Raw genomic sequence first — 22870 nt, forward strand, 5'->3', positions numbered from 1 at the left:
AGTATACATGTTCCACACCAGTATTTTATGTAATTTGAACTATAACCATGTCCAACGTTCACTAATGACATCGAGTTTTCGCGTTTTGGCTATCACGGATTCCTTGATCAAGTACTAAATGTGGGATCTCAGAGCGAGATCAATAGTTTTTAAACAATTCTCATATTTGGGCTGTTAAGTTGCCACGCGTCACAAACTTTACCTCACCTCCAGCATCAGCATTTTCTGGATTCTTCGAGGTTTCGAACCTTTTCACTTCCAACACATCCACCGCACTGTTCACACCTTGATTAGCCTCCACCACCTCATATAGAGCATCATAGAGCAGCTCATATACGATGCATACATTCGATTTCTCCCTCACATCCTTGCTTCTCGCGTTAATCCTACAATCCCACACCACAAGTGCCATCTGGAATTCCAATTCAGCCCAGCACAAGAAGATACTCTTACGCGATATCACTACTCTGACATTCAAGGATGGAGCACTCACTACTGGGAGACGGTCCCGAGCAATTCCACAATTGACGTGTATAGGAGGAGATGCATGTGGCAAAGTCTTGATTCCAGCCATTCAGTGTAGAAACACAGGTTGGGACGGAGATGTACAGTGGCAATGTCAGTCGGAATTGTCTGATGAATTCAAATTTGGAACTACTGAAGTGACTTGTGGTATGTACAGTTGTGTGTGTCGTTGAGCTGTCGATTCTCACATTTGTTGTCGCAACAGAAGGATTTGACTATACTGATGATCCATATGTCTTGCGAGGGTCTTGTGGTGTCGAGTGTAAGTGCTATCTGGATTGGATACATCACTGTTCTTTGCTCACCGTCCTTTCTAGACACATTATACTACACAGAAAAGGGACGCAAACTACATAAACAGCAATCTAGCTGGTTTTCCTCATCATCACCATCATCATCCTACGACCACACTGCAACGTCGAGACTAGCGAAGCTAGTATGGTTTAGTGTCGCAGGATTAATGCTCTACTCTCTATATGTATCATGGTGGAGCCCCGTACCCGCAACGAATGGTAGACCAGCGTCTAGAGGAACAAGTGGAGGTTCAACTAATAATTATGGACCTGGTGGAAATGGCGGAGGAGGTATAAGATTTCAAGGAATGTTTTGTTAAAACTGTTTCACGGAAATAAACTGTTCTCTTTACTCTAGGAGGAGGAGGATTTGGACCATTTGGAGGCTTCTCACCATCATCAGATCCATCATGCGCACCATCGTCATCATCATCCAGTGGTCCAGGATTTTGGTCTGGCACCTTGTTAGGAACTATTCTAGGCAGTCTGCTCTCACCAAATAGAAGAGCCTACTATGCACCCCAACCAGCATTCATGGCTGCACCTGCATTTGGCGGAGGATTGAATGGATTTGGAGGATATGGAAGCCCGAATCGTGGATTTGGTGGTGCCTCCTCGTCATCTGCAGCCTCATCGAGAATGGCATCGGGATATGGTGGAACTCGTAGAAGATAGACCACAACGACTTTATTATAGTAGTATGCATCCTTCTTTTTATAACTTATATATAGGAAAACGACCGAGAGACAAAACATTATGCTTTACACATATACATTTGGAAATTCCTCAAAATAAAATAGTATATTCCACCTGAGATTCTCTGGTATCGGTAAAAGATTATGTGCCCTTTTAGAAGTATCGGTAGTAGTTTCGACCGTACACCAGTCTCAACATCTTCACTCTTTGCCGTCTCACGAATCTCCTCCATGACAATTTCTGAACCCTCCACTGCTCCTCTTTTTCTCGAATCTTGGTCTCCTTTGGAAAGTACGACCTTAGGAAGTTGTCGAGTGCTGTATCGACCATTATATCGGACCTTGATGCACCGACAAGATACACATTCCTGCAAAGAGGGCAGGGACACATGCCTGGCGAGTCAAGGTATACGTGTGGCCCTGGAGGTTGGTATAGTTGGAAGTTTTCTATGTAAATCAAGGAGTAGTGTCAGTACCTGATTCGACTGAGGCACATATAACACAATCTTACCTAAACATCCAAAACAAAACTGGTCATGTTTACAAGTCTGTATCAGCACTGGCTTGAATTTGACATCAAGACATATACAACATCCGTACTGTTGTATATCTGGACTCATGACCTTGATCAAATCCGTGATTACAGTCTGGCTTGATTCAAGCCATGATGATGCCTGTTTACATATATTCTGAAGCCTTTCATTCAGCATGTCGCCATCTGACGTACTGTGGTTGAGAGTGCTGGTATGTATGTGGAATCGTTTGATGAGGACTTCCACGTCCGTTGCTTGCTGTTCGACTAGTTTTGAAAATGAGACCAGCTCCTTTTCAAACTAATGTTGTAAAGAGGCGTTAACGACCCTGTTTGAGTGAGATTGAATACTGCAGGATTCTTACATTGAGCAAAGTGCTTAAGGCTGCCACAATCTCTGTCGAGCGAAAACGTCTACACAGTTTGGCCACTTGATTTTGCAGCGACGTGATATAACGAGCCATTGCAGCATCCTTTTCCTCCCTTTCCATTATTAGAGACACCATAGAAGCAGTAGGTGTATATGTTGGTCCGAATACAACAGCTCTCTCCTTCACATACGATGCCAGAAACTTGCGAAGAGCGTATAATGCCTTTGGTTTGTTTTGGAATGGCGATGTCTAGAATGATAGTAAGTAAATGATTAAGCTCAAGTTGATTTGGATCTCTGATACAAGCAAAGTTTCACAGCCAAAAGCCTGCAAGCCTGGTCTATGAAAATCCGAACTCGTTACATACCAGCCTTGAAATGGCTCTGGGTATCTCATCATCAAGGAGCACCTGAATAGCATTCATTCGATTTGAAACTACTCGTTGCACACGTTTAAGCTCCTATAAAATGATGGTGAATTAGCGAAACAAGGATTCAAGTGTGCAAAACCCCCTTACCGTTTCAATTTCTGCTGTGGAGGACGCAATGCTCTCCACGTCAGCAGAAAAGGTCGGAAGAGAGCCCAAGCTATTCAGACTAGCACTTGAGATAGGTAGAGCAGTGGATTCGCATGGTTTCGAGGCCTCTTTCGGCGAGAGATTGAGCAGAAGTTTCCAATGGGCAAACATCTCGTTCGGCGTTGCTCAGTTGTAGAGGCCTTCCAGCGTCGCCTTGTAAGGTACAGAGACGATCTGGCCCTCGGATGCTGGTTCCTCTATAGACCAGGTGCGGCAATCATTTCAAAGACACTTTTTTGGCAATGTGATTGAGGCGGTTCTAACCTTTGTGAGTTGAGAGCAAGTACGCATGCGCCCAAACAAGCAAAGAGATTGGAAAAACTAGAGTCTCTTTAAATCAGCAAAGTACAAAGCAGATGTCTGCACGAAATGATAAATAAGCCTCTTGTTTCCAAATCATCCTACGTCAAAACGCCAGAACGCCAAAGTCTAAAACCACAAAACAAATAATACAATGGAGAGTCCGGGATATTCAGGTGCAAAGAAGACCACGCGGAAACATAACTCATCAGACTCAGATTCCGATGCTGACACTAGCACTAGGAAGAAACGAGGAACCGGCCCAGTAGCAGCGCAAGCAACTAAGTTGGAACGACTCATGAACAAGATTGACAAGCCCATTGAATTACCACAAGCTGCTAATACTAAATTGCACAAGGAACGAGCACCTAAAGAGTTTAATATGAATGTTCAAGGTATGGTGTTTGTGTGTGTTGTCAACATCAAACAGAGTTTTGGATTTCGGAAACTAACAGTTTTTGATATTATAGGATCAAGTGCTGGTGCTGGCAGTGGAGAATTCCACGTATATCGTGCTATCAGGCGGAAGGAATATGGGCGTGTCAAGGCTATGGAAGAGAATGCTCAAATTGTAACAGAATCTCTAAGAAACTTGTTCAACCCTTTACATGGAACACATATACTAAAGCATATTTCTATATTAATAGGAAAAAGAAGATCTCGAATACCATCAACGAGTAGCTCAAACTCGTGAAGAAGAAGACAGGGAAACTGCAAAGAAACGAGCTAAACGACAGAAACGAAAGACGAAATTGAAATTGAATAAGCAGAGTAAGGGTGCAGATGGTGGAGATGATAGTAAAGATACGCCGAATGATGGTGGTGATGGGGAAGAAGGTAACGATGAGGAGTAGTAGATGTCGGGGCTGGCCTGCTTTTGTCACAAAGTTTGTAGTATAGGATTGGACACTCGTTCGTAGAGACGATTATATAAACACATTGCATTTACTTCTTCACAGTTTTAGCATTGGACACTCTTTATCTCCTTCGCTTCATAGTTTTGGTATTGGACACTCTTTGTCTCCTTCGTCCAGACGCACTTAAATACTAGTTGCATTTTACATCCTTGAATTTTGGTTTATTTTTTACTTATGAGTATTGCGCTACGGTAAACTATTTACAAAAACCCAAAGCTACCTAGCAACGATGCCCTGATGAGCCCGGACTTGGCGTTGATTCCGAGAAGACGGTCGCATTTGCAAGGCCAGGGAGGGTCGTCCACCACGGTGGTATTGGTGATTCTGATGCTGGAGTCCACCTTGGTCCAACCTTCAGACAAGCTTCCAACTCGGCCTTCAATTCCTTGTCAAACGACCTATGTTGCTCCCTCAACTCTCTCCTCGAATCCTCCCAGACCCTGCGATACTTTTTAAATTCCTGACGACCGAGCTTCTTGAGCTCTTTATGCTCGGCTCGCAGGTCCACTCCTAAAGCCGGTGCTTTACCTTTAGCACTTCGTATAGCAGCCACCACATCGTGTATTGATGCATTACGTAGTAAGTCAACACCATCTTCATCTGCTGCTGAGTTATCCCCAGCACGACTAGGTAATCCAACAGCTTTACGAGTGATGAGCTTCTGGGCAGGTTGATTTAATGATGTAGCCAATGCAGATCGTTCTGGTGTTGTGTTTGTTATGGCTCCATCGGCTCGACGTACCAGACTCTCTACTCCGGATAGACCACTCATGAGCAAGTTGCTAAATATATTGGTTGCGTTTTCTTTGGTGATTAGGCCGGATAAATCTGAGATGCGATCCGCTAATGAAGCTGCTAATTGTGACACCTGCTGTGGAGTGTAGCCACTAATGGCTGCTAGTGATGATAAACGGTCATCACCTGCTCGACTATTTCGAAGCGGCACTGGTGGGGCTGGTAATTGCTTGTCAAGACTACTAGTGGTACTGCCTGCGCTATTGGTTGCTATTGATATACTGCTAGCATTACTATGGTGAATGACGAGAGTGCTATCGGCTGTAGTGATTCGTTCGACAATAGCCGGACCTTCTGGGGTTTGCGTAAGAGTCTTTTCTACCACTACATGTTGATGATCCGCTGAATCTTCATACGAGGGCGGCAAATCATCGTCATCACTAAGCAACTCGCCGTCGTCATCATCATAATCGTCATCGTCTTGCCCATACATTTCTACAGCTTGGACTGCTCGTCTTTCGTCTTCTAGTTTACGCTCTGCTCGTGCTTCTTCGTCTTTACTAGCTGATGATTGCTCTGTCGCGGCTGGTTGTGATGGTGGTGCGTTCTGTAGATTTTCTTCTTCCTGTCGTTGAGCAGCTGCGACGGCTTGAGAGGCGACTCGTAGCCTATCCATAGCATCCACCAGTTCTCGCATCAGAGGATCAGCTTCAGAATTTGGCGGGGGAGTCACATGTTCATCCAATGTAGCCATGTTTACAGTATGTGGTCCAGGGAATGGTAGCAGCAACATGGCAGCTTGAAGTTGAATCCTCAGAGTGGCTGATTCGTTTTCGGCCTCTCCAAGACGAGAAGCTAGATATCTGTTTTGGTCTTCTAAAGCTTCGAGTCTAGCAGCCTGTTGCTGTTCAATCACAGCTAATCGTGCCTTTAAGTCAGCATTTGACTTTTCGATATCTTCGACATAGCGTCGTTTCTTATCTCGTGACTCTTGAGCAGCCTGCCGATTCTTTATTACTCTAAAGCCAACAAAGCGTTGTGAGTGACTAACAAGGAATAAGTCCACTATCCAACACTAGTCTTACCTATCGCGTGCTTTATCATCTAGATCGTCTAAAGCACGTTTCTTACGACCACCGGTCGCAGTCTCTTCTACTTTGGCCCGTGATATGGGAGCGATAGCAATCTTTCCAGGTGGAGGTATTGACACTGGCATGACCATTGTCGGCATTGGCATGGTTGATACGGGTGAACGACTTCCATTACCACTATCGGACGGAGATGGAGATTTGCTGCTGCTACTATATGGAGATGCCGAACTGCCTTCACCCGACAGTAGTGGTGGCAATGAGTTGAAATCGTATTGGCCACCTCCACTAGTGATGTCGTTCCAATCTGCATAACTATCATCATCTACTTCTAACAATTCTCGCTCTAGGAGATCGAAATCTATGACCGGGGCTGCAGCAGATGCATTTCCAGCCGACATTGTGTGGTCAGTGACCTTGATAACGAGTTTGCTTTTTGAGAACCTGAAATGCGGATAAGATTTCACAGTTAGAAGGTTTAAAAGAGACGGGAACGATGGAATGAATGAACTTACAGTTCAAAATGCTGAAAGAGACGCCGTTTTCCAATTGGGCTTGGGCTCAAGGCGTCTCTCAATTGTTGTGTAACGAATTTTGAGCAAAAAACGCGGACCAATCAGATGCAAGGACAAGTCGACACCGCCTCAAGGACATAGGAGAGGTGCTGGCAACTGTCTGCTGAAGATATTCGTTTGCTGTTTGCTTTTGACTCTTCCGAGTACTGATCGCGCAGAAACCCTGTCAGAAAGGGAGTCTTTTCGCGAAATTCAAATGCCATTTTAGCTATACATTAGGACGCGTTCACGTCGTCAAAGGTGAAATTGTGTGCTGCTTCCCTCATCGACATACCGGAATGTATCGATTCTGATCGTTTTCGACCCCCTTCGAACTCGTCCTCCTCCTTCAACCGTAATGTGCGACATTCGAAACTTCAAAACCATTACTGTCTGTCATTCAACACTCTGTGGAAACACTTTATCACTATGAAGGTGTCTAGCTCTAGTGTCGCCATAGTGACAGGTTCGGCATCGGGAATAGGAAAGGAAGTGTGTATTCGGCTAGCGTCAAAAGGATGCTCAATTGCTCTCGTGGACGTGCATCAAGTCAATCTCGATGCAACTGTCAAGGAGTTAAGCAGCAAATACAGTGGAAAGTACATTGGTATTATTGCTGATGTCTCATCGCCCGATGCTATGAGGGCAATGTTTGATAAAGCGTTGAAAACCTTTGGACATATGGACATTATGGTAAGTGACACTTTACAATTACATGGTGGCAGAAGCTCTTGAGATATTCCTTGCTTTGCTCGTGGCCATATATTGACTGGTCTACCTAAATCGATTGTCAACACGTTGATTGACAATTCGTCTATATAAATCGATTTAGGTAAATAACGCAGCTCTTCCTCAAGTTGGTAATTTCTACGATGAAAATCTGGAAAGTCTAGCTAAGGTCATTGACGTGAATGTGAACGGTGTCATCTATGGTACGTGTTTGAATGCCGTTTTCCACCATTGACGTGTATTTTAGACTTACAACCACACTTTGATAGGCACTCGACTTGCTGCAGCCGAATTCGTCAAAACTGGAAGACCCGCTGTAATTGTGACCACTGCTAGTATGGCCGCTGTCTATCCGTTAGAATGGCAAGTCGTCTGTAAGTTTGCTGCACTTACTAGCCATACTTGGGACAACGTGTCTTACAATGATGTGACAATAATGATGGTCTGGCAATGGCACAACAACAACTAATGACAATGACTTCTATAGACGCTGCATCCAAAGCAGCTTTAACGCACTTCATCCGATCACTATCTCAAAACCCCATTCTCAAAAAGAACATCAGAATCAATGCCGTACTTCCTGGATTTGTCTACACAGAATTCGGAGTCCGTGACTTTACCAACTTGTTTAAGATTCTGGGTAAAACAATGGACCAGAAGAGACTAGAAGCAATGGCAACCCAGCCTGGTTACGTAGCTGATGCTATAATACGGGCTATTGAGGACGAGCAGTTAAACGGTGCTTTGATTCGAGTTCAAAAAGATCGAAAGAGTGGCACGACTGTGACGGACTTGTTGGATATTCCAGACCCAGATGCACCAGGAAAACCATTGCCGTATTCAGTTAAACTGTAAAATCGGTGGGCTTTTATCGGAATGTTGTTTGTATTGAATATTGAAAATAACGTTTAAAAGTTATAAATGACGCAAACTCGATAATCGCGTTGTAATATACGTTTCTATGCGAGCTTCTATCTCCGGAGGTATTATCACGCTCCCAAAGTTCTTTTGAGGGTCTCTGATTGGACTCTTACATGTTTCTCATTGTGTGCTGGGGGAATTCACATTTCGACAAACTCAAAGAAACAATTACCTATTAGAAAAATGGCCACAGCTGCACACAAACTAGACGGACAGCAGTGCATTTGCGGTAAGTCTGGACCTATACGCGTGTTTAAATTTGGTCTCTTTCTTAACATGTTTGTTCTTTAGGTGCATGCTCATGTGGAAAACACCGTTGCAAATTAGTCGCTGTGCAATCCACTGCACCGTTAGAATCAGTAACTGGTAAATATAAAATTGACGCGTCATTCAAACTTGAAAATAATCTGGATGCTAAAAATCAACCAACGGTTTAGAATACAACCGCACATTCCATTCTCATCAATTGGATGTGAAGCGTGTTCGCCCAGTATACGTTCCTACTCAGAGTGGTAAATTCCAAGGAACCAGTGAAGCCCATGATATTTTTATTGCTCACCCATTGCCTGACCGTGTTCCTGTACGTGACTTCACGACATTGTCCTTCGTCATGTTTTTCTCAAAGACTACACATTCTTATACCAACACCCTCCATATTTATAGCCTCATCGTGAAGTCTACGTCCCATCTCCAGGTGCATTCGACGGCACCACCTCTCAAAAGAACGACTACAAGCCTTGGCCTGGCAATCACCGTCCAGACGTCAAACCCCGTGAATTGAACTTGACCTTGCCCAACTCCAAGTTTGAAGGAATTTCAACGAGCAAGGCTGATTACGTTCAACGACCAGTCCCACCTCGTTACCACCACCCTCCTGCAGTATACACTCCAACTGAGGGTGCATTTGAAGGTCAGTCTACTCAGACTTCCGATTATGGATGGAAGGGAACTGTTCATACTGCTTCGATGAAGCCACCACCAAACACTGTTTGGCAGACGGAAGACCGTGATTTTAAGACTGCTGCTGCAGCTGCTTATATCACTCACAAGGATGTTGATCACAAGTTGGTGAGTATTATATGAATGTCCGAGAAGTTTTCTGGTTGAAGGTTACCGACAGTTACGTTTATTCTAATTCAATCTATTCGCACACTTCTAGTTCAAGCCTCAACCCCAAGTCTTGCCTCCAACCAAATTCGAAGGAGTCTCCACAACAGCCGAATCCTTTGTTCCCAAACAAATACCAATCCGCAACCGTGACTTGGGCAAAGTGCAATACGTTCCCAACCCAGCCAAGTTTGAAGGACAATCGACCACCGCAGACTCGTACATTGTCAAACCAATCCCATACCGAAACCGTGATTTAGGCAAAGTCCCATATGTGCCAAACACTGCCAAGTTTGAGGGTAACTCAACTACAGCTGATTCGTTTATGCCTAAGCCTATTCCTACTCGTGTGAGCTATGCTCCCAAGGACTGGTACCACCCAGCTGCTGATGACCGTGATTTTAAGACTGAAGCCAAGTCGTCCCATGATGTAAAGCATATGGAAGCTTGTGCGATTAAGCAAATGGATAATATGGGAGTGGTGAGTGCATCGATCAACTTCAAATGTTTTGTATATTCTGCTATTTAAATATGAACGTGTTCTCTAACAACCTCTTTTGTTCTTGATAGAGTGCTGATGGTCATACCCTTATGGCATCCAGGCAATCACGTCAGTGATTACTCGGATCCCAGATGCTGCTGTTTAAATTAGACAATTCTCTCTGTGAATGATCAAATGACAAAAATTAACTTGTACCTTTTGCAATATACCATAGAATTACTTTGAAATGTCGTGAATTGTGAACAGCGTGAGCTTATTGTCGTGAAACCGACTGAACTTGCGACTTCATTCCAGAATAACATGCGCATGCCTTGTTTGTCGAGACCAGAGTAGATCCGAGATTGATCTGTAGAGCAACGTTATCCATGACGCGTCAATAGCGAAATTGACCCTTTAGAGTTCCCGTTCTCGCCGGCATTTCAGTTCATCACTCTGCTCATACAGTCACCACACACAAATTTCATATTGGCCGATCCTTGACCAAGTTTCGAACGGACAAGCAGGCCTCGTTCAGCAAGATGAGTCTATTGCATCCAAAGAACAAGCGTAGACAGGCACGCCCCGAATTAACTGACGAGCAGAAACTGGAAATCAAGGAGGCATTTGAGTTATTTGATACCGACAAGGACCAGGCACTTGATTACCATGAACTCAAAGTAAAGGCAATCATTTATATACACGATGCTTCTTTTAATCTAACTATGATACTATTGCGTTAGGTGGCCATGCGGGCACTAGGATTTGATGTAAAGAAGGCCGAAGTGCTCAAGATTTTACGAGAATTCGACAAGGGCGGCCATGGACTTATTGAATTTGATGATTTCAATAAAGTTAGTAAGTAAACCATCATCTTCCATATATATCCCCATAGCCCTCTTCATCACAACAATGAACTGATGCACATTTAATTGTTAGTGACGGAACGAATCCTTGATCGAGATCCTATTGAAGAGATCCGTAAAGCCTTCCAGCTGTTTGATGATGACGGTACCGGTAAAATATCTCTACGTAATCTGCGACGTGTTGCCAAAGAGATTGGTGAACAGTTGGATGATGAGGAGTTGCAGGCTATGATTGATGAGTTTGATCTTGATCAAGATGGTGAAAGTAAGTTTATATTGTTTGTCTGGAACATGAGATGTGTTATTGACTAGTCTATCTATAACAGTCAACGAGAACGAGTTCATTGCAATCATGTACGTTGATCAACTCGTTGTTTTGTGATTGTGGTACTCGGTATGTCTAACTTGTAGTACATTATTAGGACGGAAAATGATACTTGATCTTTGCAATATCATAGTCTCCTGTGTAGAATTGTGTGAATTTTCTGTATATATACAAGTAAAACAACAAGATCCATGAGGTTGTTGTGAGTCCAGCACTCCGAAACTGGTCCCGCTGTACAAGATCGGTGTGCTTAACGCGAGATCTACAAGTTACTTCGCACCGTCATAGGTTTCAAACTTTGTCACGACTCTGGCAGTTGGTTTCACGTTTTGCTTTCTTTGCGAAACTTTCGGAGCGTTCGTTTTGGTTTGGAGAGAGTGCCATGCTGTGATTGCTGAGAATCTGTCTACATACAGTACGGGATCCGATCGCTCCAATTCATTTTTGGAAGGCTGTCAACCGATTTGAGTCGTAGACACATTTCCTGGAAGAAGCTTCACAATTTTGGATAATAAGGTAAAGTGACTGGAAAAGTTGAAAGCAAATTATATTGTCCAGATATGTACTTGCTGTTATTGGACCTGCACTTAATGCACAGCAATGCATCGAGAAATAACCAACATCAAACATCTTGAAACTTATTTGCAACACACTTACAACACACTGACACTGTAAACCCAATTAGACAGAGATCATTAAGCCAAAATGTCAGCCATCAACTCCACCAACTCCACTGATGAGACGATAGTCAAATTCACTGTCAGCACACAGTCGTTACTATCCTCGCTGTTGATCAACTCTCTAGTTGGACTGTTGCTCGTAATGGTTTATTCCGCACTTCGGCTATATGTCCGATCTGTCTATGGTAAGAGAAGCATATCTGGTTTGGCACCAAGCAAGAGTCTGACATCCTGTCGTTTAGATCCTCGAAAGTCAGGCACTAAAAAGTCTCTTCGAAATCCATTCGCGTGGATTGCGGAAGCTATTTACGCTTCAGATGTACATATATACGAGAGAGCAGGGCTAGACGCGTTAGTCTTCTCGCGATTCAATTGGATGGTATGTCCCATAACGCGTCAAACTCAAACACTCGTGATTTTGACACACTTTTATGTAGGCGATCGAACTATTTACTGTCATGTCATTCTTCTCTATTGTCATACTGCTACCCATTAATGTCGTCGGCGGATTGAAACTAGGAGGGATCGAGGAATTGAATATTGGGAACATTATAGACGATCGCAGGTTGTGGGCACATCTGGTCTTGACGATATTATATTCGCTCTTCTTGATGTATAGGCTATCTCAAGGCATGGAGTCGTTTGTCAAGCTGCGGCATGCTTGGCTAATCTCAAAATCAAAAAAACCTGCATCTGCAACCGTGCTCTTCCTCAACGTGCCGTCAGAGCTATCCAGCGTGGCCAAGATGTCGGCACTTTTTGAAGGTGTCTTGCCTATACAGGAAGTCATATTTTCCAAAGACGTACTCACCTTGGAAAGTGATATAAAAAAACGATCTTCGATTCTACATAAACTCGAAAAAGTATTGGCAAGGTATATAATTCGCACTGCCAAAGTAGGTGGATCTCCCGCCAAGACATATACGCCACCTGTTGAAGCTGCTGCTTTATGTGGACAAATCAGAGATCTGACAACACGAATCACCAACTTGCAAGACCCTGAACGAACCAGTCACCCAGATCTACCAGTAGCTTTTGTACGGTTTGATTCTACGACTCACGCCCAAGTTGCTGCACAGCTCGTGCTGCACAGCGACTTAACTAAAATGGCACCTGTATATGCTGGAGCTGACTTGCCACCCGAAGAGATTGTTTGGTCAAATTTAGCCACGCCTGGATGGTCGAGATTGTCTCGTAAATATATAGCACAGGTGCTATCGTTAACTATTATCCTCTTCTTCTCCATCCCGTCCACGGCAATATCTGCCTTGGCAAATATATCAGCTGTAATACCGAGTGTACCTTGGTTGGCTTTCCTGCTTCAGAATTCATTGGCAGTCGGTGTCTTTCAATCTTTAATACCTCCCATACTTCTTTCGTTGCTCCTTCTGCTAGCTCCTCTTGCATTTACACGTAAGTCGTGTTATACACACAAGCGAGGTTTTGACCTGTTTTTTTTGAATTTGTGACTTAACATGTCATGCGTCTCCTCTAGTTCTTGCTCAATTTGAAGGACATGTATCGAAAGTGGACATTAGTAGATCAGTAGCGGATCGGTTCTTTGCTCTACTGATTCTCAACGTCTTTTTGATCATCGGTTTGACTGGTGGTGTGATACAGTCTGTTTCATCAATTGTAAGTCAGAGCTTCTCTGCAACTCGCTCTAATCTTATTTTCTCAATCTGCTTGACATTGCCGTCGCTGTAATCTGTACTGTTGTTGCCGTATTTTTGTTTCTGACCATCCTTTCGCGGCTGTCATTCTAGATCAACAATCCAACATCGGTGATAGACACCCTCGCACAACGGGTGCCTAACAGCGCAAACTTTTTTCTGAGTTATGTGTTGCTTCGAGGGTTCTTGGGCGGAGCTCTGGAGTTGATACAGGTAACGCATGCATTTTGGTCGTTTCTGTGCGTCGAGAAAGCTAAAAGACTCGATTGTGCAGGCATGGTCTCTGATAGTAAAATGGGTCGTGCCCCGGTTTTTTCAACAAACACCGAGGATACTATTATCTAGGCGACAAACTATTGTCCCCGACATGAGTGTCATGATTCCTTTTACATCTTTAGTATTGTGCCTTGGAATCATATTCAGTACTTTGGCTCCCATTATGCCTCTTGCTACGCTAGCCTATTTTGGAGTCACTCAGGTTGTCTACAGAAATAATTTCTTGACCATCTACAAGTCCCACGATACTGGTGGATTGCTGTACCCTCACGCTGTTAAACAGGTTTATGTGGGAATTATATTACAGCTGTTGACTACTCTTGGAATATTTATCTGTAAGCTCTTTTGTCGTTTTGCTTGAAACCTAGCTCTTGTTGTGGTTTGACAATGAACTCTCTCCGAAAATCATAGTGAAACAGGCCTTTTATCAAACCGTCATAATAATAATTGCTCTTATCGCCATCATCGCATGGGTACATGAAAGTGGTCGATATGACAGAGTCTTTCCATTCTTGCCACTATCAACAATACTCAACCGAAAACAAAAACAGACTGGAGGACTAATTAACCTCACCACAAATAGCCAACCTCCTTCCATTAATAATACACCACGACCATCGACAAACACCATCCCAACATTACGAGTTGTCCCGCCACCAGTACAAGAGGAAGAGAATCACAATAATTTTAGGACAATGGTTGGTTCCAACTTGGATCGATTGTCAAAGGCTTTATATCTAGAACGAATACGAGTACGGTTTGGTCTGAACGCCGAACCAGTACATGATGACCTGGTGGTACCTTCAACTAGAACGTCGATTAGTGAGCCAGCAGTACCGGAACAAGATGCTGACTCGGTCCCACAAGATGGTGATTTGTCGTTGCCACGAGAAGATAAAGAAGAAGCAGATATATCTGCTCCCGCTACTGCACAATCATCTGCTGGTGAAACATCAGGACCAATGACATATCTAGCTGATACACGTGGTGACTCTGAAGCTACACTGCATGACCAGGAAAAACGATTGCCTCGTGGTAGTCCCAATAAGTTCGATACTCTATTGTCACAAAAGTCGAGACGTGTCGTAGAAAAGCACTGGGCTCAATCAGCATACCAAAACCCCGCATTGAAGCATATTCCAGAAGCTGTTTGGCTGCCTGAAGATGACCTGGGATTGTCTCATTATCTCGCCACGACGTTATCTCAAGAGTATGGTATAGAATTTGTGGTTGGAGATGGGTGTTGGGTCACGAAAGGGAGATTTGGTGGGGCCTGGATGCACATGGACGCACGTCCTCGTGAAGAGGTTGTTGAGTTGGACGATTTAAGAAGGAATAATACTGGGAAAATGGTGTAAGCGGGCTGGATTGTCTGGATATATACATATACATTCACAAGCTAAATATAGAATAATACCTAAATATGATCTCTTTTGTGTCGCAGCCAGCGTGTCCAGAGTTCCCACAGTTTGTGATATTTACGACCAAGAGCTTTGCAATGAAGAAGACAGATTCACGTAAGAAGCTGGCAGCTGCCACTCGACCTCTAATGTCACCAGAACATGTACTAGCTTGGGCCAACAGCCTTGGATTTGGATGTGTTGCTTCGCAAACTGACGTCGAAGTCAAGATTGAGCTCGATCAGTATGAATGCTTGTTCCTTTGCTTTGAGAATTTCATTTTGACGTTTAATTTATTCTAGGTTATGCTGCGAGAGACTTGACCCCATCTGGAGATTCCTTGTTGGTCATATCATTTCGCAGAGGTTTTGGTTGAACATTTATCTGGAAGAATAATCGACGAGATCTGACACGTTGATGACGTAGATCTTACAATCAAGCTATTCGGAGTATAGATCTGTAAGAGAACTTGTTGTCGCATTCATGATGCGACGTTGTAACAGTCATTTTCGTCAGTCTTAGTGAGGAAGACCTACCTGAGACAATCACAACATGGAAGCACCAGATTGAAGCGAAACGCCAACGCCGAATGGAACTCATTGCTAAACGTGATCGCTTGTTGGATTCAGTGTCGGCTGCAAAGAAACGTGTTGATACACTCAAGCAGGAATGTCGGGCCGAGTCAATGGGTATTCAAGCTGGAGGTATGTGATAATTTCTCATTGCAAGAGTAAATAATTTCCTGTTGATGGTGTTTGTTTTTCGTTAGTGCAAAATGTAGCAAGGCTTCGAGAGAGTTGGCTGGATAAGATGTCAAGAGTCGAGTTGCTTCAAGTGTCTCGACAATCAGAGGTACAGCAAGCGGCTGTGTATCAAAAGTATTCTCAACTTATACAATCGCTGAAGGATTCGAATGTCAAGTGAGTTTTGTTACGTCGTTGTTGCGTCAGGGCGTCAGTTAGGTGCAGCGCTTACAATTTGTTTCTTCCTTTCTAGAAGTGTGAGTGGATTTGTCTTTGAAGATACGTACCTACGAGTTTTCTCTAACGTATTTCATAAGCCCAAGAATGATGCACTCCTTTCAGATTTCGACAATTGTCTTTGTGAAGTCCAAGATGCAATAGGGACTAGTAAAGCTACAGAAAAACTCACCCAAGTTGTGAATGTGAGAATCCATAATGAATCAATGCCATCCTTTTTGGTGCGGCAAACACTAAACCTGCTTTCTACTCTAGATTGCAAAGAAGTTTCCAGCCGCCGAACTGCTGTCAACACTACATGCCAAAATGTTGACTGATTCAACAAAACATCTCATACCAGCAACAACACCCTCACAGAAACGTTCTCTCGAAGAATGGAATCTGATACATGTGAGTGCCGCTAAACCTCCATAACTGATCATTACTTGAAAGGTGCCCCCATTTTTTCGTCCAGGACGCTGCTCAACACCATGTGAATCGATTTCAACAAGTCGAAAAGTTGATTGCGGAAGCAAGTGATTATAAGACACGTTGCTCTGGAGCAGTCTCAGAGATTGAGCGTCTGTTAATGCAAAGAATGTCGAAGGATGAGACTAATGAAGCCTTGTAAGCCAAACCCCCCCTTAATCGGGTTACGTATTGTCGCTCTCACAACCAACGTCGTTTAGGTCACTCATAATTGCTAAAGTTGAGAGAGATGCAAGTCAAGCCGCCCTTGACCATGCAGTTGCGTTACTGAATATTGCAGTCCATCAGCGTGATGCAAGACAAGCTGAGTCAACCTTGAAGGGTTTGGAAGACGAATCGTTGTACCTTGCTGCGAGACTGGTACGAAAATCAATTCTTCATGGGCTGTTTGCGATTTTATTTCGCTGACACTGACACTGTCTTGATATACATAGAAATCCCTCAAAAGTGTTGTTACTGGTCTGTTGAAATCGTCTCGACAACCTATACTACATGCAATCTCAGAGGTCAGATATCAAATTGAATCCAGGAAACTTGATTGCATCAAACACACAACCCTCAATTAGAACGTTGAATACGCTTCGTATGGTGGCCGGCTCAGTGATGACCTAGCGAGTGCGATGAAATCTTCGTCGGAAAGTTCCCTGGCATTGTACAAGAGCATACCTCAACAGGGTGTTGGTCATCTTTTCAAGCCATCAAGGTGTGGGTTATTTCTTCTACAGCTATGTTCTTTTTTCGTTGACACATTATCGAGTAGCTTGGGTTTGTTTCTTGTGTCTCGTGAGAGTCCCATCATTTCTGGCTCTCGGCGTCCTATGGAGCATAGAGTTACCGAAATTCAAGAGCTCAAACGTAAAGGTAAAACTTTCGCAGAGAGAACCATTCATGGAGAGGCAATGCTCACTTGTTGGTGTCGTAGATCATCACTTGAATCAAGTCTTGGCACAAGAACTGGAACCTTCGTTGAAATCTTGGAAGGACACTCTGGACTCCTTGTCCAACAAACTGTCGTTGCCGCGTTCAGAGACTTTTTTGCCGGATTTCGTCAATTTGCTGACAAGTGAGTGTTGTTATTGCCCAAGATATCCTGGGTGCCTTCTGACAGGTTATTTTGTGTTCCAAACTCGCTTAGACACAGTCGAAGGACATGCAGTAGCTTGTCAAACACGCTACATACCCGCATTAAACACTGCATTAGAAGAATCGAGAGTATGTCAGGATATCATGAACAAGGAAATTGTTGATATTCTCGCGGAAAGAGAGCTTGTACATAAAATTGTACTCTGAATCGAAATCATAAGAAATTGAATATGTATTTAATGGTATCAGGTTTCAAGGTTTACTCAGCTGGTTAATATATTATTTTTAGGTAAAAGAAAATAAGAGCCTTGGCCATTAATCGCTTATAGCTCCTACAGATGTCCAAAAATCACAATTAACATCATTAGCTGTATCAGGTTCCGTGGTAAAGTTGGGAAGCGTGGTCGATTGAAACACTTGGTCTGGTCCCGTAACGCCAGAGTATTTTGGCCACGCTGATCCATTTAGATTAGATGCTAAAAAAATTGGAGTCAGTACGTATACACGTCGACAAGACACTTGATGTTTACAAACCTGCGCCATTGGGATCGAAATAAGTTACAAAACGAGTCCACCGACTCGCGATCGCTACACCCAGTGGACTTTCAGAAGCTTGCAGTCCCGTATTCCAAACGTATGGTAGCTCTGATCCATGGAACACACCAAGTGTATTCCTAAAGGGAAAAAAGGGAGCAGCATTCAATCTCTTGATGAATTTTATTGTCGTTTGACAGATCCAAAGACTTACCAATACGCTTGAGCCGACAACAAGTACGCATCAAACCGATACCTCCATATATTGTACCCTCTTGCTGATAACGTCCGTGATAATGCACGTGCAGGACATATAAATGCAATATCCGCAAACATTTGTGATGCTGCCTTGAATGGCGAGCCGTATGTTGATGAAGAATAGAGCGATGCTATCGTTGCAGCACTGCCGGCTGGAAGAGTAAGCGAAATGGATGTTATAAATGCTGATAGTGCGGCCTCTGTAGTGACAGTGGTAAATATTGTGCCTTCATCGGTATTGGTTCCTGGAGAGCATAGATTCTTTTAGCATAAATCAGAAAACAAATCCCAAAAACTTGAGTTCCAAACCTATGATAATCGGTACTTTTGAAACCATTCCATTCCCGACAAGTGTATTCGGCGAGGCAGTTAAGAAAGAGCCATCTATTACGGCATGGAAATTTCCAACTCCTGAAGCGGTGCCTGCCACAGTAGATGCATAGGCCTGAGAAGCCTGAATATCCTGCCACGTCAGACCACGTAGACAGGCGATAATAGCTGCAGATCCAGTCGTTCCAGCGCAAGCTGTGTTGCTCAGAAAAGTATTGAAGAATGTTTGATCAAATGTGGCATTGGGGAGTTTGGCGGTACCACTAAACGTGCTTCCTGATTCCATTATTGCGGCATCGAAACCTGTTTGATTGCCATTGTAAGAAATGAGGTGTTGGCCGATTGATACGGCCCCCGCTGATTCCCCAGCTAAATGAAAAGGGAGATGTCAAAGTGGATTCATGAGTGAAATACTAATGTCGATGAATACTTTTTTTTGCACCAAGCTTACCAACAGTAACATGACTCGCGTTGCCTCCAAAAGCTCCAATGTAAGTCCTCACCCATTGAAGAGCATACGCCTGATCAAGTAATCCCAAGTTTAGCGCACCAGCAGCAGCCATGTCAGAACCAGCCAACCACCCCAGGACTCCAAGTCTGTAATTTATCGTAACAATCACGATCCGTTCTGAGACAGCGTTGAGAAGATTTATACCATTGTACGTGGGTGCTGATCCACTTCCTGTTGTTGAAGATCCTCCATGAATCCAGACCTCAAAAAAAAAAGTGTTGGGAACCAAGCGAGGTTACAACAACAATCATCAACATACAACGTACCATGACAGGAAGCCTTTCAGTAGTGCTATTTATATGTGCGTAAATGTTTAAAGTCAAGCAATCCTCTGATTGCGCTGGAGTAGCAGTATTCGTAACTGGTTGTTTCTACAGAGACACCTGTCGGTTGAGCAAACATGCCTTGATTTCTCAAAAGCAATACCAGATCAGTACCGACGGTTGTGGACACCAGCTTCCAGTTGCCGTCGCTTGGAGCGGTGTGCTGAGAGGCAAAGGGGCTTGGGGAGGTTTGAATCTATATGGATGTTACAAAACGAGCAAGGAGCGAAATTGTAAGCTGAGAAGCCACCGCATATTCAATAATCATGCAACGCAAACCTGTTGGAACCAGTCGGTGGAGCCGCGTACGGAATTCCTAGTGAAAGCGAACAGTTTCAAAAGTCGGTTTGAATTTTTCACGAGTTTGATGCCGCAAACACGGATTGTTGACAGAGTAATTTGCAAGTGCCAGCATCAATTCACTTACCTAGCCATTGAGTAAGCCCAGAGTCAGAGCTTCCAATAAACGTTCCATATGACAGGGTCGCTGTGGTGGAAGTATCAACAATTGTTGCTGGATGCTTTGAACCGCTACCAAGACCATGACGTATAAGAGCTAGAATGCAAAGCAAGCGTATGAGAGCCATGCCCATGATCACTGCCAAACGATATTAGAACTGCTACGACATATGGACGTAAAACATGTAGAGTGTCAGAAAGTGCACACGACCTTCAAAGCCGACAACATTGAGAGCTCTGCTGACGAGACATGTTCGCGACAGATCACTTTGGCTTATATCAATTATGAATAATCTATATATTCAAAGATAAAAGGTAGTCCAAAAATCCAAAATGAGATCACTGAAATTATTTACAGTCGATGATTGACTTAATGGTCGACAAGAGGTTGAATACTAGGTGATTGCCAGAAAGCACACTGAGCATCTTTTGATGGATCCGATTCTATTATGATGACAGCGTTAACAACACCACAGTCGGGTTCTTTGCAAACCAGCAAACACAATTTACCTGTAGACAATGAGGGTAATGTACTCGATTGAAGCACAATCTGAGGTCCTCCTGCAGCATACACTGGCCACGTTGCATTTCCACCGTTGGGATTACCAGTAGCTGCAAAACGTGTCCAAAATCCAATTATTGTTTGTGAGAGCGGTAGCTCCGACGGTGCAATGCCAGTAGCAAAGACAAATGGAAGCTCTGTTGAATGGAATACTCCATCTCTTGCCCATAGAGTTTGAGCTTGTAGCAAGAGCTGGTTGAAGCGATACTTATACACGGGCACTCCAGCGGCAGTCATGGCTCGAGACAAGTTCCTAATTGAGCAGTGCGTTTCAGTGATACAAATCACTGTCTAAACAAGCACAACAGAATCCTTACATGGCTGGGCACGTGAATGCTAAGTCGGCAAAGATATCACCTGCTGCTCGGACAGCACTGTTGTTGTATGATGAGACTGGATAGAGAGACAGCACGGTATTGGCAGAGCCAGCTGGAAGAGCCGATGAAAAGCTCTGCACAAACAAGGATAGTGCATAAGAAGCGTTGTAGAACTGCTCTGCAAGGTCGACACTCCCAGGCACAAACAGCGTGCCTTCCTGTGAATTTGTACCCAGCATTACTAGACGGAAGAGAGAAATGAAGTCAGTTTGTGGTATCGCTTTTGTTCTAGGGGCGTGAAGAGGTTTACTTGGTGTTTTGGAGAAAAGACCTTGAGTAACGGCAGCTGTAGGTTTGGTCAGGATGTATTTCCCATCTACGACTGGGGTAAAGAGGCCAATACGGACAACACTGTTCAACGTCTGCTGATACGTTGACTGCGCATTGTACATTGCCTGCCACGTAACATTTCTCATGCAATTGACTTTGCTCGTGGATGTGTTGCAGTTCACGTAAGAGGCAATAGCATTGAAGGCAGTATTTGAATTGGCTGAATTGGCCATTGGCAGTGGTCTATTATAGAGAAAATTAAAAGTTCAGCTCGGGGTGTGGATGTGAAAATTTTGTTTTAAAAACACTTACCCAGATAGAGTAGATCCTGATTCAAGTATAGCACGCCCGAAGATGGTTTGGTTGCCACCGTACGAAATCAGATGAGCTCTATTTTAATGGATTAGTAAATGAGCAATAAAATCGTGCAGCAAGATACTTTTAAATCAAATCCGTACCCGATCGATTGAGCTCCCGCGCTCTCACCAAATGCTGTAATACGTGTTGAATCACCTCCAAAAGCTCCGATATACTTCTTCACCCATGTAAATGCAGCGACTTGGTCAAGCATGCCAGGCTATAAAGCGAAGATTGGTCAAGTGATTTTCAGGCGTCAATGATAGCCCACTTACATTCGTAGATCCATCATCTAAAAGTTCTTGACTGGACAGATATCCTAGAACTCCCAAACGGTAATTGAAGGTGACTACAATCACAGGAGTTGGACTGTTTTTGATCAAGTTTGTTCCATTATACTCTTCAGATCCTCCACTGCCTGAATCGTAAGAGCCTCCGTGTATAAAGACCATTACTGGCAGAGATGAGTTCGAAGAAGAATTTACTGGTGCCTAATCCAAATGTCAGTGAGCTTTTTTTGTTGTTAAAATAGCAAACCCCAAACTTACATAAACATTTAATGTCAAGCAATCCTCTGATTGTGTTGGTGTTGCGATATTTATGATGCTCTGTACAGGGTCTTGGGGACACCAGTTTCCAAAAGAAGTAGCTTGAAATGAGTTGCCCAGATTTTGAGGTGCGGCTGGTGGCTTGAATCTCAAAGCTCCCACTAAATGATTATTTGAAATGTGTGAGACGCGAATTGTTGATGGTTTGATGTTTCAAGTAAGCAGGGTGAGTATGTGCTGTTGCAACATGCCACATCATCACACATAAGTTTCGACAAAGCCTGAAAAAAGCACATGGATTCATCGATCGCTGCGATCTATACGTACCAGGAGGAGCAGCATATGGAATACCTAGCCATAGTTTTGCAGTACCATCTGGTGAATTTTTGCCAAACAAGGTTCCTACAAACGGCATAATGTTGACGTTTTAGTTTCTTCAAGTCTTGCATCAAACCAAGCCGATCAGGGCATCAATGGCCATCTCAGAACATTTGAATATGCGTCATAGCACTCACCATAGTCCAATATTATCCCATTGCTTGTGGAGGTACTAGTAACTGAAGCGGCAGCAGAAGCAGGCCCTGAAGCAAGAACATTAGAGACATGGCCTGCCACCAGGGCTATGAGTAAGGCTTCGATCCTCATTGTCTAGGCTTTCCTCTCCTCAGTCTGCCCGCAACGTGAACTTCGCCCTGAAACTGAATTTGGCACAAGTTCTGTGATTGATGAAACACACACGCAAATGCCACACACAACTTGAAGCCTGTT

At 43.7% G+C, this 22870-nt stretch overlaps 8 protein-coding genes across 8 annotated transcripts; 5 read left to right on the plus strand and 3 right to left on the minus strand.

The window, feature by feature from the left end:
* Positions 1 to 338: 338 nt before the first annotated feature.
* On the plus strand, positions 339 to 1493 carry SmJEL517_g03826 (uncharacterized protein; the record flags this gene model as incomplete). The annotated part of the gene is made up of 4 exons (XM_031169754.1): positions 339 to 672; positions 731 to 787; positions 843 to 1109; positions 1177 to 1493. The coding sequence occupies 4 exons, from the start codon at positions 339 to 341 to the stop codon at positions 1491 to 1493; spliced, it is 975 nt and encodes a 324-aa protein (XP_031024260.1).
* A 174-nt stretch (positions 1494 to 1667) lies between these two features.
* On the minus strand, positions 1668 to 3104 carry SmJEL517_g03827 (uncharacterized protein; the record flags this gene model as incomplete). The annotated part of the gene is made up of 5 exons (XM_031169755.1): positions 1668 to 1960; positions 2025 to 2346; positions 2411 to 2665; positions 2784 to 2876; positions 2934 to 3104. The coding sequence occupies 5 exons, from the start codon at positions 3102 to 3104 to the stop codon at positions 1668 to 1670; spliced, it is 1134 nt and encodes a 377-aa protein (XP_031024261.1).
* Positions 3105 to 3447: 343 nt separating this feature from the next.
* Positions 3448 to 4147, plus strand: SmJEL517_g03828 (uncharacterized protein; the record flags this gene model as incomplete). Its single annotated transcript, XM_031169756.1, has 3 exons — positions 3448 to 3688; positions 3764 to 3864; positions 3941 to 4147. The coding sequence occupies 3 exons, from the start codon at positions 3448 to 3450 to the stop codon at positions 4145 to 4147; spliced, it is 549 nt and encodes a 182-aa protein (XP_031024256.1).
* Positions 4148 to 8420: 4273 nt separating this feature from the next.
* Positions 8421 to 9962, plus strand: SmJEL517_g03829 (uncharacterized protein; the record flags this gene model as incomplete). The annotated part of the gene is made up of 6 exons (XM_031169757.1): positions 8421 to 8466; positions 8529 to 8603; positions 8675 to 8817; positions 8901 to 9305; positions 9397 to 9825; positions 9915 to 9962. The coding sequence occupies 6 exons, from the start codon at positions 8421 to 8423 to the stop codon at positions 9960 to 9962; spliced, it is 1146 nt and encodes a 381-aa protein (XP_031024257.1).
* A 402-nt stretch (positions 9963 to 10364) lies between these two features.
* On the plus strand, positions 10365 to 11070 carry SmJEL517_g03830 (uncharacterized protein; the record flags this gene model as incomplete). The annotated part of the gene is made up of 4 exons (XM_031169758.1): positions 10365 to 10502; positions 10566 to 10680; positions 10762 to 10953; positions 11015 to 11070. 4 exons carry the CDS (start codon positions 10365 to 10367, stop codon positions 11068 to 11070), a joined length of 501 nt encoding a protein of 166 aa, XP_031024210.1.
* A 648-nt stretch (positions 11071 to 11718) lies between these two features.
* SmJEL517_g03831 (uncharacterized protein) lies at positions 11719 to 17780 on the plus strand (the record flags this gene model as incomplete). The annotated part of the gene is made up of 20 exons (XM_031169759.1): positions 11719 to 11878; positions 11936 to 12072; positions 12131 to 13106; positions 13189 to 13328; positions 13460 to 13579; positions 13641 to 13977; positions 14054 to 14994; positions 15087 to 15286; positions 15469 to 15501; positions 15565 to 15746; positions 15812 to 15962; positions 16039 to 16207; positions 16278 to 16412; positions 16477 to 16628; positions 16691 to 16850; positions 16925 to 16996; positions 17057 to 17193; positions 17251 to 17351; positions 17413 to 17553; positions 17626 to 17780. The coding sequence occupies 20 exons, from the start codon at positions 11719 to 11721 to the stop codon at positions 17778 to 17780; spliced, it is 4599 nt and encodes a 1532-aa protein (XP_031024209.1).
* A 108-nt stretch (positions 17781 to 17888) lies between these two features.
* Positions 17889 to 20122, minus strand: SmJEL517_g03832 (uncharacterized protein; the record flags this gene model as incomplete). Its single annotated transcript, XM_031169760.1, has 9 exons — positions 17889 to 18049; positions 18108 to 18247; positions 18322 to 18610; positions 18675 to 19064; positions 19147 to 19408; positions 19473 to 19577; positions 19644 to 19725; positions 19809 to 19845; positions 19957 to 20122. 9 exons carry the CDS (start codon positions 20120 to 20122, stop codon positions 17889 to 17891), a joined length of 1632 nt encoding a protein of 543 aa, XP_031024208.1.
* Positions 20123 to 20358: 236 nt separating this feature from the next.
* On the minus strand, positions 20359 to 22747 carry SmJEL517_g03833 (uncharacterized protein; the record flags this gene model as incomplete). Its single annotated transcript, XM_031169761.1, has 10 exons — positions 20359 to 20432; positions 20499 to 20803; positions 20868 to 21108; positions 21178 to 21440; positions 21510 to 21587; positions 21656 to 21774; positions 21830 to 22045; positions 22103 to 22263; positions 22430 to 22504; positions 22618 to 22747. The coding sequence occupies 10 exons, from the start codon at positions 22745 to 22747 to the stop codon at positions 20359 to 20361; spliced, it is 1662 nt and encodes a 553-aa protein (XP_031024207.1).
* Between the last annotated feature and the right edge of the window lie 123 nt (positions 22748 to 22870).

Source organism: Synchytrium microbalum (genome assembly GCF_006535985.1).
Source record: "Synchytrium microbalum strain JEL517 chromosome Unknown SmJEL517_scf0022, whole genome shotgun sequence".
Classification (NCBI taxonomy): Eukaryota; Fungi; Chytridiomycota; class Chytridiomycetes; order Synchytriales; family Synchytriaceae; genus Synchytrium; species Synchytrium microbalum.